This window comes from Vulpes vulpes, chromosome 12 (assembly GCF_048418805.1).
Source record: "Vulpes vulpes isolate BD-2025 chromosome 12, VulVul3, whole genome shotgun sequence".
NCBI lineage: Eukaryota > Metazoa > Chordata > Mammalia > Carnivora > Canidae > Vulpes > Vulpes vulpes.
In genome coordinates this window covers 13,050,894-13,068,692 of record NC_132791.1, presented here as the reverse complement: position 1 = coordinate 13,068,692, position 17,799 = coordinate 13,050,894, and the positions used below count along the sequence as shown (strand labels likewise).

At 36.3% G+C, this 17,799-nt stretch overlaps 1 protein-coding gene across 9 annotated transcripts in view; it reads left to right on the top strand.

Moving 5' to 3' along the window:
* Window positions 1-17,799, top strand: part of FKTN (fukutin) — a 65,298-nt gene that overhangs the window by 28,703 nt on the left and 18,796 nt on the right. For 7 of the 9 annotated variants that reach the window (XR_011995458.1, XR_003235586.2, XR_011995459.1 and 4 more), the window contains 5 exons: window positions 462-739; window positions 1,393-1,525; window positions 8,574-8,703; window positions 10,991-11,124; window positions 12,641-12,768. Coding sequence is in view for 5 of the 9 variants with exons in the window: in XM_026002719.2 (XP_025858504.1) it covers window positions 462-739; window positions 1,393-1,525; window positions 8,574-8,703; window positions 10,991-11,124; window positions 12,641-12,768 (803 nt within the window). In the remaining 4 variants the exon portion in view is untranslated. Of the gene's footprint in view, window positions 1-461; window positions 740-1,392; window positions 1,526-8,573; window positions 8,704-10,990; window positions 11,125-12,640; window positions 12,769-17,503; window positions 17,552-17,799 lie in introns of all 9 variants that reach the window. The other 2 variants (XM_072727787.1, XM_072727788.1) reach the window with 1 other exon arrangement.

Here is a 17,799-nt window from a genome sequence, read left to right as displayed (position 1 = left end):
CTAATTGGCATTATGATGGACTTCTATTGAAGTAGCAGTTTAAGGTGTTGGGATATAAACTATGAGATGAAAGTATTCTTCTTTTGAAGTACTTTGGAAGATACAGATTAATAGAAGTTAAATTGAAAATTGAATGTTTTGTTTTAAATGCTATCCTTATATTAACAATTACTTTGTAGATACTATCCAGAGAACACTAATGTGAGCATTCTCTTTCCAAGGAAGAAATTGGTACTAATTCACATAAAGAGAGTTTGAATGTATCCTCCAAGCTATGTAGTTCCCCTTTCTGGTATGCTTCTTTATTCTACCATCACCACCTTCCCCCTTGCCACCCTTAGTTCTAAATCTTCAGGCAAAGAGCACATTAGCATAAAATATGTATCAGTGTAAAAGTCACTTTAGTTTTGCTACCAGCATTTGGTTTTAAATATTTAAGCTTGATGTTTCTTTGGTTTTAGGAAGGCTGGTTTCGGATAGCTGAAAATATGGGATTTCAATGCCTAAAGATCGAGAGCAAAGATCCCCGGCTAGATGGCATAGACTCACTTTCTGGAACTGAAATTCCCTTGCACTACATCTGCAGATTGGCCAATCATGCCATCCACTTGGTGGTCTTTCATGAGAGGAGTGGCAACTACCTCTGGCATGGCCATTTACGACTCAAAGGACACATGGACAGGAAATTTGTTCCTTTCCGAAAGTTACAGTTTGGTCGTTATCCTGGAGCTTTTGACAGGTAAGTTCAGGATCTAAAGGGGAGTCCTGAAACTTATATTTTCCAGTCATGAATTCTTACTCTTTGTTTACATTTAATAATTAATATGTAATTTACACAAATCAGTTTTGAAATGTAAATATTCAATAGGAAGAAATTCATGTACATGACACCAAGAAATATATGTAAGAACATTCATGACAACATTGTTTGTAACGCCCCCAAACATTGTATATTCATACAGTGAAATATTGTAGAGCATGGAAATGAATGAATTAATGCTCTGTGTAACAACATAGTTGAATCCTACAATGTTGAGTGACCGAAGCAAGACTTAAAATAAAACAACTCTTGATTACATTTATAAAAAGTACAAACACAGGAGAAGATATGTTCATAATATATGCTTTCATAGTAAAAGTGGTCAGAAGGTACAAACTCCCAGTTAAAAGATAAATAATTTCTGTGGATGTAATGTACAGTGTGGTGACTGTAGCTACAGTGCTGTATTGTATATTTGAAAGTTGCTGAGAGAGTAGATCTTAAAAAGTGATCTCTGAGGTAACTGAGGAAAATATGCTTGATGTTTAGCTCTTTTACTTATGTTGTATTTTTTGAAGAGCTGCCAGTTTTCTGGGTTAAGTCCTTGTAATAAATCTTAACTTTGTTTTCAGGCCAGAATTACAACAAATTACTGTTGATGGATTAGAAATTCTCATCCCAAAAGATCCAGTGCACTTTCTAGAAGAAATACCACGCTCTAGGTTTATTGAGTGTAGGTATAAAGAAGCTCGAGCATTCTTTCAGGTTAGAAATAATCAAATATTGTACTTTTTAAATTAAAGGAAATGTGTGTATTTTTAATAGTTCTGGGAAGGGGTAGGGAATGAAGGGACTTATGAAAAATAGGTAAGAAATATTTTTTGGTTTATCTATTTTCTTCTAGATTGTTTTATTTATTTATTTGTTTGTTTGTTTGTTTGTTTGTTTTTAGGTAGTTTAAACATTAACCTCAAGAAACTATTTCTTCCCTAGTTGAATGGTGTGTTGTTTGTGGAGACATTGTTTTATTTAGATAGACTTTTGGTAGGTTTAGCACTGGCCTTTGCTTTAGGTTAGGACACCCCATATACTTTATCAAAGCTAGTGTGTTCTTGAAGCACCCCAGTTAGGATGAAGCCGCTGAAGATGGACCATATAGATTTGGAAAAGATTTCATGGAAAATACAGTTTTTCTCAGAGGGTTGACAATGAATATGAATTTTTTTGTGTTTATGAAGGTTTTTTGAAGGTAAATGCTATGCAGATACCAGTGCTTTTTGAACTTTACTTTATTCTGCAGCTGTAGCTTTCAGTTCAATAAACATTTATTGAAAGCCAGTTTCCCAGGAACTCTGCTGACCCCGGGGATATAAAGATGATTTTGAGAGACATGAAAGTTCAGCTCTAAGCGATGACTGGAAACAGAAATATAGTAAAAACAGATTTATGATGGATTTGGGGTACCTAATCCTTCCTCTTGCCCTTTGTTTTTTGGGATTCCCTTCCAAGAAAGCTGTAGACACATGAACAGGAAAGGAATGGAGAAATGAAGTACCAGCTCTATCATCACTAAGTGATGCCCTAAAATTGTGCCCCACACCCACAAATGCAAGGTTTTCCTGGTAGGCTGTGTTACTCCCATGGACTAAGGCCTGACAGCCTTCCTGGTGGGTCTTCCCAGCCCAGTCCCCTTTTCTGTAGTTGTGGAGCTGTGAAACATACCCAGTCAGCCTCATGGGTGGAAAGCTGGCCAACTGCCTCTGTGGATGGGCCTACTCTCATAGGCAAGTGCTGATCATCATTTATCACGCAGTAAGTAAGAAGACACAGATATAGTCTGGTGCTTGGACTTGACCACTGACTCTTCTGGCCTTAAGGGAGTTTGTTCTGGTTGCCACTTCTGTTAGAGCACTTATCACAGTGAATTAGGAGTGTATGTCTTGTCCCCCTAGTAGACTATATGAACTTCTGGATGGCAGGCATCTTACTTTATTCACCTCTGTAGCCCCAGTATCTAGAACAGCATCTGGCACAAAGAAAAGATCCTATAATTATGAAAGAATATTTGGAGAATAATGTGCTCATCTGAATCAAATGATTTTTTTTTTTAAGGACACTTATGAGGACTCCTCTATTACCTAGCAAGCATTTGCCCAGGCTCATTTCATTGCTCTTTGTGAGAAAGTGTAAAATGTAAAATGCTTCAAAATATTGATGCATCCTTAGGATAGTATCAAATTTTTTAATTCTGTATTTTCGTTCTTGCTTTTGAAATTTTTAGGGCAAGCACTCAACTCAGTCAGCATTTGAGTGAAGAATATGGATGATAGATGCTCAGAGGGCTTACCATTTATAGCCTCGTAGTTTTGGTGTTTAGAGTACCATCACACAGCAAGACTATAATCCTGCCTGGAGGTTTATATTTATAGTAGGATCATGTGGAACTTTATGTTCATTCTTTATCAGGTTGTTTGTGTCCCTCACTTGCAGCAAGGTATACTTGTGATTTCAAATTTTCTTTTATTTTTTGCTGTTATATTGGTATTACTAATGTAGGGTGCCTAGTTAGGTTAATAACTGTTTACTCTTAATCTCTTAAATGTTTCATTGTTTAAAAATACCAGGAGAGTCCGTTTTTAAATTGAAGTGAGCATACATAACTTTGGACACTTGATGGCGCCAAACAGTCTTATATACAATGCCTGGTGTAAAACAAGCAATGAACTAATCCAACAGAGCTCATAAAACAACCTTCTAACTTTCTATTTCTAATAATATTTTTTTGGAAAAATTCTCAAACATTCAAGAAAGTTATAAATAAAATACAAATATTTTTTTCCTGAACCATTTGGGAGTAAGTTGTTGACTGTATATCCCACAAATCAGATAATTTAGCATTTTCCCAAAACAAGAACATTCTTGTACATTGTCTTAATAAAAAAAATCAGGAAGTTAACATGTAGATTTATTACCACTTAATCCCCATTCGAGTTTTGCTAATTGCCCCAGTAATGCCTTTATAATAAAAGGATCCAGTTCAGAGTAAAATATGATAAAAAGGATTTAGAATCACATGTTGTATTTAATTTTTCTTTTTCTTTCTCTTTTTAAAAAAGATTTTATTTTAGGGGGAGAGAGAGAGAGTGCGAGCGGGAGGAGGGGTGAAGGGAGAGGGAGAGAGAGAATCCCAAGCAGACACTGCCCTGAGTGCAGAGCGCGACCCAGGTGTTTGATCTCACTACCCTGAGGTCATGACCTGAGCCGAAATCAAGAGTTGATTGCTTAACTTACTGAGCCACCCAGGTGCCCCTGTATTTAATTTTTCTATTTCTTTAGTTTCATCCAATCTGGAATGATTTCATAGTCCTATTTTTTAACTTTTATGAATAACTTTGATGCTTTTGAAGATTACAGGCCAGATATTTTGTAAATTGTCCCTTGTTTGAGGTTCATCTGATTTTTCCTCATATAAGATTCAGGTAATACACCTAAAATAGGAATAACAGAAGTGATTCTGTGCTTTTCTCATTACATCAGATGCTGCATGGTTATGATTTGTCCCATTACTATTGATGTTCACACTGATCACTCGATTAAAGTGGTATCTCTAGCTTCACCCTTGTCAAGGTTCTGCTTTTTCCGTTGTTACCAATAGAAACTTGGCATGAAGGCACTTTTTTTTTAAAGATTTATTTATTTATTTGAGAGAAAGTTTGCGCAGGATTCAGGAGAGACACAGGAAGAGAAGAATCCCAAGCAGACTCCCTGCTGAGCATGGAGGCCACCGTGGGGCTCAGTCTCAAGAGCTATGAGATCATGACCTGAGCCGAAATTGCCAGTCAGAAGCTCAACTGACTGAGCTACCCAGGTGCCCAGAAGGTACTTTCAAACCAAGTAAATATTGCCAGTATTGCCAAAATATTGGCACCTGGGTGGCCCAATTGGTGAGGTGTGTTGGACTCTTGATTTCAGCCCAGGTCATGAGATTGAGCCCTGCATCAGACTCTGTGCTGGGCATGGAGCCTGCTTAAGATTCTCTTTCTCCTTCTGCCCCTTTTCCCACACTAGGTGCGCGATCTCCCTCTTTAAAAAATTGTTAATATCCTTATCAGTCTTTCAATGTATTTGTTTACATCCTGTTTCCTATTTTATTCAACAGGTTATAGTCCATTCTTTTCTTTTTAATTACTTATTTTTTTTTTTTTAGTAATCTGTACACCCACCATGGGGCTTGAACACACAACCCAGAGATCAAGAGTCACATGACCTTCTGAGTCAGCCAGGCAACCTCTTTTATTTTCATTATTTACTTTCATTCTCAAATTCTTTCTTATTTGGCCAGTGGAAACCTCTTCATGGTGGCTTCCATGGCTTTTTGACATGTCTTCTTCATTTTTTTGAGTTCTGTTTTACTCTTTGGCTCTTTGGCTCTAGGTTCATCCCTTAATTTCCCTCCTGCAACACCAGAATCAACTGTTTCTCTAAGTTCTGATTCCTTTTATTTTTTATTTTTTTTAATATCTATCTATTTATTTATTCATTCATTCATTCATTCATTCATTCATGAGAGATAGAGGGAGGCAGAGACACAGGCAGAGGGAGAAGCAGGCTCTATGCAGGGAGTCCAATGTGGGACTTGATCCCAGGACTCCAGGTTCATGCCCTGAGCCGAAGGCAGGCACTTAACTGCTGAGCCACTCAGGCATCCCCTGATTCCTTTTAGAAGCCAAGATTTGGATGCCAGGTGTGTTCATTGCTACTTGGTTTTTGTTGCGCACAAGCCCTCTCAGTGACTCTGTGTGTGTGTGTGTGTGTGTGTGTGTGTGTGTGTGTGTTTCTGTATCTATCTATTGAGATCCATAAATTTACATTGATATCACCATTCCAACTAATTTATGTTTCATTTAAACAGCCTAGGGTTTATTTCCTTATTTGTGACTCCTTTCTCAAAAAGTGAGAAATTTTACTTCTTTTGTTCTTAATATATTTGCTTATATGTCCAATCACCTGTCATTGCTTCTGTCCCTTCTCCCACATGGTTGCTGTCCTCACTCTGCTTGAATGTTGCTAATCTCCCCCTGGGCTGCCTCCATCTATGGACATACTTCTCAAACTGCTTCCGGCTCTGACTCCTCACACTGGACATGGAGGGGGTGTCCTCTCCATGTGGATTCCCTCATCACTTGATTCAAGCTCTGATGCCCATACCCAGCTACCATGAGCATTTTCTTGCTTTGCCTTACCTAGTGGTTTTAGTATTGAATAGTTCAGGAAGGCAGGGGGAGGAGAAGAGGAAATACTCTCTTGACTTACTTTATTTACTTCTAATTATTTTCTTAATCTACCAAGAAGTTTAGAAGTAGGATAATATACGTTTTCCTGAACATGATTTTGTTTCAGCAGTAACTATCAAATAATACTTAATGAGTTTCAGTCCAGTCTATTGTATTCTATTGAAAAACCAGAGGGTAATATGGAAATATCTGGACACCTGGCTTAGGAATATCTACAAAGCTATATTACCCTCCTTTTCTACCAATTTTTTTCTGAGATTTTGGACAAATTTCTAAGCCTTAATTTCCCCATGAGTGGGTACCTTCTGTCACATTATTTTCAGTCTATATTTGGGGGAAGATTGAGGGAAAGGTTGCCTGAATGCCAAGGATCAAATGGATATAATATTTAAATTAAGGTTTTGTCTTTTTCTAGAGGTATGGTAAGCCCAAGATTGACATTTTTAAATAGAAAAAAATAAATACTATATTTTTAAAAATCCAAAATAGATATAAAAGGTTTATAGGTGCATATCCTTTAATATATATGAGAATCAGTTCTAAGAAGTGAAATTTCTGGAAGTGTCATGCTAGGAAAGGTATATAAGAGGTGAGAGTATGTCCATGCCGGGGACAGCCTCGTAGGACATAACTACCAGAGTAATATTTTTATCAAGCAGAGTTTTCATGTCTGTTATTTAATCTGACCCTTTCAGTCACTCTTCTAAATAAGGCAAGTATTTATCTTTAACAAGTAAAAAACCTGAGTTTTCATTGTGCTACACAGTCATTATTGGCTGAGCATAGACTAAGTCCTGGTCGGCAGTCTTTCCCACCATACCAAGGGTAAGAACATGCGCCTCCCTTTCCAATCAAGAGAAGCTATGGCTCTGAGTATGTTTTCATCTTGAAGGGATCACATACAATTTGTATGTTCTGGAGAAGGCAACTTCTCTTCTGTGATCCCACTTTCTTCCTAGGGATAGTTTTTTCTTAAGATTCCCTAAAGTCCTTCCAGCAACTATATTTTCTCCTGCTATATTGTAGATGAATGATGGGATATTATAGGTATTATAGGTTATTATAGGCAGGGGCTAGTGTAGGAGGGGCCTAGTCATTTATTCATTTTCCCATTTACCACTATATGATGCTCACATATTATGTGTCAGGCGCCATTCTAAATATGTACATCCAGTGATGGGGAGGTTTAGTACATGCCCTCAAGAAACCATCTGTATAACCTAGTGGAGGAAATACAAATAAAATCAACAATGTGAATTTAAAATGATAATAATTATAGTGAAAGTATATGTAAGTGGTAACTACTATAAAGTCATCGGACAGATTCTTTCATTTGTCTTTGTCTATTGACAAATATTTCTTTGTTCTGTATGTGCTGGACAAAAGGGCAGCACTGGAGAATAAATACATACATCTTCCTAGGAAAATTAGGGAATGTTTTTCAAAGGGTAGGACTGAGACTTGGAAGATTTTGTTAGTCAAGAGCACTTCAGATAAAGGAGACATGTATAAAGAAACAGAGGCTTGAAAAGTTATGCTATATTTGGGGAGCTAGAAGGTATCGCTGTATTATACGGTGTGAGGAAGGTCGCAATGAGGCTGGACCAGTAGTCAGGGACCAGAACAAACGTCCTTGTCTACTATGGCAAGAAGTTTAGATTTTGATCCATAGGTAGCGAAGCATCACTGAAGAATCTATAGTGTTTTCCTCAGTCTAGAATATCCTAATCATGAAGAAAATCAGAAAAGCATGACTAAGTAAATGATGCTGATAATATTTGTGCAGAACTTCATAATTTATGAGATATTTTCTGTCATCCATTGTCTCACTAAATCTTCAGAGCAGCCCTGCAAAGTGTAATTCTTATCCTTTAGTTACTGATGAGGAAACTGTATCTAAGAGAGGTTTGTTCTTTCATACTCTCACTCATTCAGCAGATGTTCAGGTGCTGCTCTGGGCACTGGAGGCAAAGTGGTAGAATGAAGTCACTTTACTAGTACAGCTTGTGTTCTTCTAAGGTGATAACGCCCAGCATCAGAGCCAAAGAGAAGTGGGGCTGGACTTGAACACAGATAATCTGAGTCAAAAATCACAGGCTCTTTCTATTAAACTCTGTAGTCTCTCAAGACCAATTGAATCAGTGAATCTTGAAAATGTCACTAAGTGCATTTTGTATAGATATGCTTATAGCTCTCAGAATTAGTCTTCTTTTCTCCTAACTGCCCAGTCTGCTAAATTGTGACGTGGAGGGAGTTGATAGAAGTGGAAGTCTCATCCTTTGGGATTCCTGGTTATACTCCTTTCCCTTTCACTTGTCTTTTCTAGAATCTGCTCCTGTAGTCTTATAAAAGTGCAACAAATAAGGAAGTCTGACACTTGATTTTTTTTTGACACTTGATTTTCTATAATAGAAAAATTATAATATGGGATTAATTTTCAAATTTAACTTGGATGTCACAGAATTATTTCTAGAAATTTAGAAATTGTCGTAATAGCTGACTGTTTGTTATATCTGTAGCAATACCTTGATGATAACACTGTGGAAGCTATGGCCTTTCGGAAGAATGCAAAGGAATTATTGCAACTGGCAGCCAAAACATTAAAGAAATTGGGAGTACAGTTCTGGCTGAGCAGTGGAACTTGTCTAGGTAAAACTCTTGTTGCTTTACATTTGTCTTTTTGTCATTTTGTCCTCTGGCTTTAGGGATGACTGCTTGAGATGACAAAACATCTGTGATATTTGAAGTGTCAAACAGAATAAATGTAGTGCATGTAGCAGGAATTTATTGATTTTTTAAAGAAATTAATTTCAGAAACAGAAAAGAGTTAGGAAGACCATGTTGTGTTTACCAAAAACTATAAATCATGTATAAAATTTATATCAGGATATATAGACTACATTTGATCTTCAGGTAATCCTTAGATTCGCATTTTATTATTTCTATCCCAAAGATTGTTCTGCCATTTTAGAAAAAAAAAAAATCTGTTCTATTTCTTTATTTACACACTACACAAATGAGAGGAAGACTGAGGGAGTGTCATAAGGTCTTCCCACAAGTCTTTTCCAGGTCACTGATACTATCACTGGTTGGACATCACTGCCTTACCACATTCTATTCATTCTAAGAGGGGGAAATGAATGCTTTTCTAGAGTCCTATGCAAGTTGCTATTAGAATCAGAGAAAGATTGATGGATCTCTTTCCACTATACATTACATCTCACGCATTTATGTGATGTATGCTTTAAGGTTTAACTTTTTTTTCTAAGGTTTAACTTTTTGAAGCAAGATTGTATTACAAACAATGTCATCAGAAATACTTCTTAATCACTTGTGTTGTATTATGCCTTTTTAATCCACGTTTTTCTTCATTTAAGAGCAAAATAAGGGAGTTAGATTAGACACTATTTAAGGAGCCTTCCTTTTTTTTTTTTTTTTTTAAAGTAGGCTCCACACCTAGTGTGGAACCCAGCGCGGGGCCAGAACTCACGACCCTGAGATCAAAACCAGAGCTGAAATCAAGAGTCTGATGCTTTAACTAACTGATCCGCCCAGACACCCTAAGGAGCCTTCCATTTTTAATAGTTTATGAATCTTTCATGGATGTGAGGTGTGGATTTTTCTCAAGCTAGAGATAAGACCCCATCCTAGACTTCTAAAGATCTATGTTAAAATGAAGATAGTTTAGAATGCCAAATACTATTGCCCAATAGCAATACCGATAAGACAATTGTAGACATTTATGTACTTTCTGAATAATTTGGATTAAAGAATTAGAAGGATACTAGGGAGACCCAAGAGCCTTTAGTAGTACTAAGGTATAGATTTTAGTTTTTTAGAACAGTACTATAGCACTTAATTGCCTTTTAATATTGACAATGTACTGAAAATTGCGGATGAAACTGCTGTTTTTTATATGACCCCCTCAGGGGCACCAGGTAGTATAGTCAGTTAAGCGACCGACTCTTGGTTCAGCTCAGGTTGTGATCTCAGGGTCCTGAGATGGAGCCTTTGTTGGGCTCCATGCCAGTGGGGAGTCTGCTTGAGTTTCTCTCTCCCTCTCCCCCCACCACACACTCTCTCTCTAAATTAATAAATCAATCTTTATGTTGATTTATATCAGACATGAGCTGTTCAGAGTTGCTCAGAAAAGGGATAATAGCTAAGCAAAAGAATTAAATTATATTGTGTAGCATGCCTTAAAGGCAGCCTTCATCATTAGAGGCTTATGATCAAACATTCTCAAAAGTAATGTAATTTTTTTAATGGATGGCCCACCTAACATTTTTTTTTAAGATTTTATGTATTTATTCACGAGACACACACACACAGAGAGAGAGAGAGAGAGAGAGAGAGAGAGGTAAAGACACAGGCAGAGGGAGAAGCAGGCTCTGTGCAGGGAGCTCAATGTGGGACTTGATCCCAGGAATCCAGAATCATACCCTGGACCAAAGGCAGGCGCTCAACCACTGAGCCACCCAGGCATCCCCCACTTAACATTTTTTTAATTGAATTTATTTATTTACAGAGTGTGGAGCCTGACTCAGAACTCAATACAACCCCTAGATCATAACCTGAGCTAAGACACCCAGCTGACTGAGCCACACAGGAGGCCTGGCCCAGTTAACATTGTTAAAGCTGATAGTTTATCTAGAAATAAAAATAACTCGTGAAAATTTTTGAGGATGCTGAGTGCTCAGAGCAGTAAAAATGAAGGAAAGAAGGAAAGAGAAAAAGAAAGGTTCTTCTACAGATGGCTCCTTATAACCATAGATTTTTAGTTTGGGATTTAATTTTTTAAAAATAATTTTGGTAAAGCACTGGAAGTCTAATCTTATGAAATAAAAACCACTCTTACAAAGATCATAGAATAGTGACTAATTTTTTCCAAACTTAAGATTTTAAAAAGTTTTCTTGTTTCTTTTTTAATTTTTAGGGTGGTACCGGCAATGCAACATTATTCCTTATAGTAAAGATGTTGACCTAGGAATTTTTATACAAGATTATAAATCTGATATTATTTCAGCATTTCAGGATGTAGGACTTCCACTCAAACACAAATTTGGGAAGGTCAGTAGTAACAATCTGCTTTACTTCATAAGTAACATGTCTCAAAGATAAAGTTTATATTAGTTCAGAGATGGTTAAGAATGTTGCACGTGTCATTTTATCACTCAGTATTGGCCAGGATGAGATCAGCAGAAGTTTCTTATGTGACTTCTGGACTCTTTAAGGAAAACCAGAAAAATCTGACTTTCTGTTGACAATGAGAAGGAGAAAAGGATCTTTTGAACTCTTGAAGGCGAGTTTATTGCCATTATGTTAGATAACAATATAACATAATTAATATACTGTATAATGTAAAATTAATACAATTATTAAGAGTCCCACCCACACTACCTGAAGTTATATTGTTTCTTATGAGTCACTTAATTTCATGTTCACTTAGGTGTCCTGTCATTATCAACGTGAAATGGTCCTTTGGTAGCTAAGGGTTAGAAATGTAGAACCATTTCAATTAGTCCTTAAATTTCTTATCTATTTCACATATTCTGGGTCACAGCAATTTTCTCAGAGTTCAACTAGGAATAGGTCATCATGACTTAAATGAAATTTCCTTTTAGAGAATTTGATTTAATTTCTATGCCCCAAGCCCATGATTCCTTGCAAACATCTTACTCTTTTTTTTTTTTTTTTTTTGCAAATAACATCTTACCCTTAATTTGTTAGTTCATAGGGAAATGTTGTCCTGGAAAGCAAGTAGAAGCATATTTAGTCACTTAACAAATTATTTTCTTTATCGTAATTCTAGTTTATATGAAAATTTAATAAAATGTTTTTCAGAGGTTAGAGTCCAAGCAATAGAACTCTAGGCATGCAGCAGATGTTTACTGTACACTCACTGTATGCCTGGCACTGCCTCTGCACCTGGACACAAAGATAAGTAACAGTACTTATCCTTGAGGTGTTCACTGTCTAATTGGGGGAAAAAAACACATAATAATTATGTGATTAGTGCTATAACAAGACAGATACATCAAGATTAATGGGAACATAATTATTTGTTAAGAAACTTAAATCATTCAGTTTCTTTAGGGAAATGCTCTCAAAATTCTTTGTACCTTTAACTTTTGTTTCTTCTTTTTTTAAGTACATAATGTAATGATTTATGGTATGTGGATGAGTTTCTATGATACCACATTTACCTAGGTACTTATTATTGATTGAGATGAGAGACTTATTTCCTAACAGGTTTACTTGATTATTAAAGGGAATCATTTTTCTTGATTCCTTTCCTTCTTTAGTCAGAAACGGGCTCAGGAACAGGATGTTCTGCAGAGTGGTAATTTAGCTACTGTAAATCATTTCCTCTGAGTTTTCATTAATTGTCAGAAGCAACATTATTTTATATGCATTTAAGAAATGAAATGATGTCATGCTACTGATAAATCCCATTTTCAGAGGGTTTCAGCTTTTAAAAAATGTTAGAATCAGTATTCTCTCTACAAAATAAAATCTTTTTTTTTTTTTTTTTTAAATATACTTCCTTCATTTCAGTCTGTGAAAGTTTTCATCTTCCTCCTAGGTAGAGGACAGCTTGGAACTATCTTTCCAGGGAAAAGATGATATAAAACTCGACATTTTTTTCTTCTATGAAGAGACTGACCATATGTGGAATGGAGGCACTCAGGCCAAAACAGGAAAAAAATTTAAGTATGAATCAGATAAGTACTTATAAAAGGGGCCAGAGAAATAACTTCAGAAGGTAGAAATTGAGGAAGCAACTGAAAAAAACAAATAAAAGACTGTCACAATTTCACTATTAACTTATTCTTCCTCATTTTACCCATAAAGCCCAATTATGTTTGGAAAGTATGGACTGCTGATAAGGACAGTTTAAGAGGAGGAAGTGCCCCTGGGACTTCAGTCTAAAGAGTCATTATGATTAGAAGCCTTTGAGGCATCAGAAAGGGAAAAGCAAAACAAGGCACACTGTGGCCAGAGCCGTAGCCACAACACTAATTGGCTTTTTCAATAGTAAGAGCTTGTTAATTTGATGGAAATGGGCAAAGGGTCAGTAAGAAGGGGATAGTCAGGGTGAAGTGAAATTTAAGTGAGGATGTTGGGACCGAACTGCTTTGAAGCCATGAATGCTCAACAAGCTGTAGAATATGACTTCAACAATAACTGCGGGCTGATCCTTAAAGTATACTCATTGAGCTTAACAGCTACCATATTTTGTCAAATTTAAGATGATATGGATTATAAGATGCACCATTATTCTTTGTGCTATGAAGAAAGGAAAAATACTGCCAATTATAATTCTAAGACACATGATTCACAGATGGAAAAATTTGGGTAGGGGGAAATGTTTCAGAATTGATGGAGTGCAGTATGTTAGATTGACATTTTTAACATTTTTTTTAATGCTGTTACAGTAAAACTTTCTGATGAGAAAAGACAAAAATGACATTAGAGCCACTATGTTCTCCTTTATGATGCAGTTGACCTATTCTCAATTCTGAGAGGGAAAGACAAAGAGAGGTGAATGAATGAGAACAGGAGCCCACAGAGCATGGGCTTTGGAGTCAGACAGACATAGGAGACTTCAGCTACACCGTAACCAGTTTGTGGCCTTTAGCTTTTCTGAACATTAATCTCCTAGTCTGCTAACTTTGGATAGTATTACTGTGTTTGACTATTATGAATATTTTGTATCTGTTAACATATAATCATCAAAACAATCTTAGGAGGCAGGTATTCGGTGAGGTGCTGATACTGTAAGTAGTTGTTCAAGACTACACAGCACATAAGTGAAAGACTTAGACAGCAACCTGGCCTTTAGCCACCACTCCTCACTGCCTCCCTAATACACCTCACAATTTGAGGCATCTGGCAAAATGCTTAGCACTCAGTTATCAGTAAAAAATGTGGTTATCATTATTATGATTACTAATGTGATTATTATCATTATTATGGTAGTTCTGTGACCCAAAGCATAAATTTGCCTCACTAACTAGCTAAGATTGGAGCTTCTGCTGTTGAATACATTTGAGCCATTGGGCAGGGTGGGGAATTTCTATAACACAGAAGAGAAATGTCGTTTTCAGACTGGTTTTTCCTGGGTGCATTGACACACCCTCTTGATATTGCTGAATCTTTATTTGAAGGTAAGGAGTCTTCATGTACGGTTGAATTCTCATTATAAGGTTAAGCTCTGATTAGAAGACAGAAATTAACATAAAATTGACATTCTCACTGTGGCTAGGTGAATGGGGGTAAGTGTTTGTAACATTAGCTATAGTTTGTTTATCCAAATATAATAAAGAAGCTGAATTTGGAGGTGCGTGGGTGACTCGGTTGAAGTGTCTGACTCTTGGTTTCAGTTCAGGTCATGATCTCAGGGTCATGAAGTAGAGCCCTGCATCAGGCTTCACATTCAGTATGGAGTATGCTCGAGATTCTCTCTCCCTCTCCCTCGGCCCCTCCTGCTCGTGCTCACTCTTACTCTTTTTCTCTCTAAAATAAATAAATCTTTAAAAAAAAATTGAAAAGTTAAAATTAGTGTATGATTTAGAGGCTTCTTTAAAAACTATAAGATAGTGTAGCACAGAAATTGAAGGGATACTCCCAAGCTTCTCAGAAGGCTTCCCTTCAAAGTCACCGGGGGAATGGTCCCCTGACTCCACACAAAGCACTACTGGAATGCCACGCACTGCAGCCTCTCAGGTGGGGAGCCTGCTTCTCCCTCTCCCTCCCGTCTCCTCTACCCCCCACTCCTGTGTGCAGGTACTCTCCCTCTCAAATAAATAAAATCTTAAAATAAAATAAAAATAAAAATAAAAAAGAAATTGAAGGGATAGAGCCAGTCTACTTGCTTTTGAATCCCAGCTTTATTCTTTACTAGCTCTGTTACTGTGGGCAAGTTATTTAGCCTCTCTGTGCCTGTCTCCTCAAGTGTAAAATTGATAATAATAATAGAAATTGCTACATAGAATGGCTTTAAGGATTAAGTGAGTTAATACATAAAAAGTTTTGAAGAGAATTAAAGATATCCTGAGTGTCAAGTAATTATTGGCTGCTATTATTACTACTACTAGTAGTAGGACAGGGGTAAAGAAAACTATTTCTCTTCTTCATCTTATGAGAAACTTACGGATTAGATACCTATATAATTAACTCAATATTAAACTGCCAAATCTATTCTTAGAGAACTCATATGAGAATCTCACCTTTTTTCTAAGAAAGGTACTTTCTAGAGTCAGTATTATCATTGTTTTTTTTCCCAGTATTATCATTGTTATTCTTAAATTTCCTTCCGAGGCTTGAATACCTTTCTTCTCACTAACATGATCTGAAACCCACAAACTTCAAAAGAACGATTCATTTCTAACCAGTACATTTCTGCATAGAAAGAGCTTCTTTCATTCTGCTGTAACTGCTCTTTATGGTAGCAGTGTTTGGGAAGTGTGAAGTGTTCTGATTATTTAACAAGAGAAATGAGCAGTGATGGAACTGTCTGGACAGATGGTGTGAATCCCAGATTTTCTATCCTGTTACTGTGACCTTAAAAGGCAGAGAAAAGAACAGGGGATGGCTGTGTAGAGTAGTTTCTTTGGAAGATTCCTCCAGCCATATGCCATTTTCATTCTTTTCAGCTCTATTTACTTGAAGGAACTATAGTATTTTCACCACTACTATTCCTTGAGGGGGGAAAAAAGCTTTTAAAGCTACTCTAAAGGTCTTTTTATCTGTATAGTATTTTACTTTGTATTCATGTTCATTCTGAGAAAAGCTTAATACTATCATAGAATGCATTAAAAAAAAAAAAGGCTAACAAGGAACTCAGGAAGAAAGAAAAAATTCCTCCTTTTGAAACTTTACTCTGCATGCCTGCAAAATGATGTTTTTGGTCCTCAGATGTAATAATAATATTGTGAATAATATATATAGCTATTAGAGTATTGATACTGGTTATCTGGCACATGATAGGTACTTTATGTTTATTATCTCAGACAATCCTCACATTATCCCTGTGGGTTAGGTGTTCTCACTCCCAGTCAGATATGAGGAAAGTAACACTTAGAGAAATGAAATAACTTGCTCATTAATGGTAGAACCGAGATTTAACTCCAGAGCTGCTGGGTTCTTAAGCCTAAGTTCTTATTTCTAAGACTTAGTAGGTTGAGTGAGTTAATATATGAAATGCATTTACAACAGTACGTGGCACTTAGTAAGTACTCTATAAACATTAACTACTGCTGCTCCTATCATTACTATATTATTATTATTACTGTTTGTGCTACTGTGTTGCTCTGACACGAACATAGTTACCTTCAACACAGTGTTAACTTGGATTATTTACTCCAGTGGGTCTGAATTTTGTGTACTTATTTTTCTTCTCCAGAGTCCCAATCACTAGTAATAAAAAGTGATGAATATAATAACTGAGTCATCAGGATGTGATGTTTTTATTCCATAACTTCACAGTTCCTACAGATGCTGCCCAGGTTTCTTGGGGTTATTTCTTTCTTTCCCATCTGAGTCAGCTGATGTAAATAGGGGCCAGAAGTTTGAGAAGTAATAATAAAAACTAACTACCATGTGCCAGGCACTATGCCAAGCTTTTATATGCATCATCTCATTTAATCTTCACAAGTTTATGAGGGAGGCATTAATCTTGTCACCTTCATTTTATAGATGTAGAAATTAAGGCAAAGCTAATACTCAGACGTGGGGCCATATCACTTCAGAGCCTATATTCTTATATGTACGTGATGTTAGCATCACCACGATCTATCATATTGTAAAGACTCCTGCTATGAACATAGCCCTTCTACTCTATGATATTATCAGAGTAATATAGCTACCTCTCTAACCTCTAATAGGAAACATGGTACTCCATGAGCTAGTAGTGGGTTCCTTACACCTTCTGATATTTGTAGATATTCTGATATTTGTCTGATACTTCTGATATTTCTGATTATTGTACAGATCTTCACAAAATTTGGATTTGTTTTCTGTGGGACTAGACTTTATCCAAGTGTGGCTCTCATATAATGTTTCATTTCTGCAGAGTTTATTTACTAACTCTATGTGCTAAGTATTCTCATGTGAACATACTTAGTTTCTGCTGTCAAGGATTTCATAGTATGGACCACAAAACAAATTATTAAAGTATTTTATCAACAGTATAGTAATTGAAGTATATATTATATATAGTTGAGATACCAAATCAAAGTCTGTCTAGAAGTGACAGCAAGGAAATGTGGCTTTAAAATAGAAAAGTTTGTTAGGTAGACTTGGTAGGAATATGGAGAAAGGCCTAATAATAGTTTTACTTAACTATTTTTCTCTTTAAACTATTTCTATTTTTCTTCTTATTAAAAAATTCTGAGTATTTTTTATATAAAGTAAAAGCTTAATTATGGATTGTTTCCTTGACTAGATTCCCAGAAATGGAATCATTATTTGTGCTGTTTGACAAGTACAAAGGGTAAGTGGGTAATGTTCCAATACCAGTAAAGTCCAAGATTTTATTCCTCAGTCTTGTTTTTCTTTTGACTTGTTAGGACTCTTAGAAGTTGTATGGGCTTCCTCAGTCTTCCTTGCAGCATGTTTTATTCTGTCTTTTCATTCGTACTTTTTATTTTTATTTTTTTTTAAGATTTTATTTATTTATACATGAGAGACACAGAGAGAGACAGAAACAGAGACCCAGGCAGACAGAGAAGCAGGCTCCTC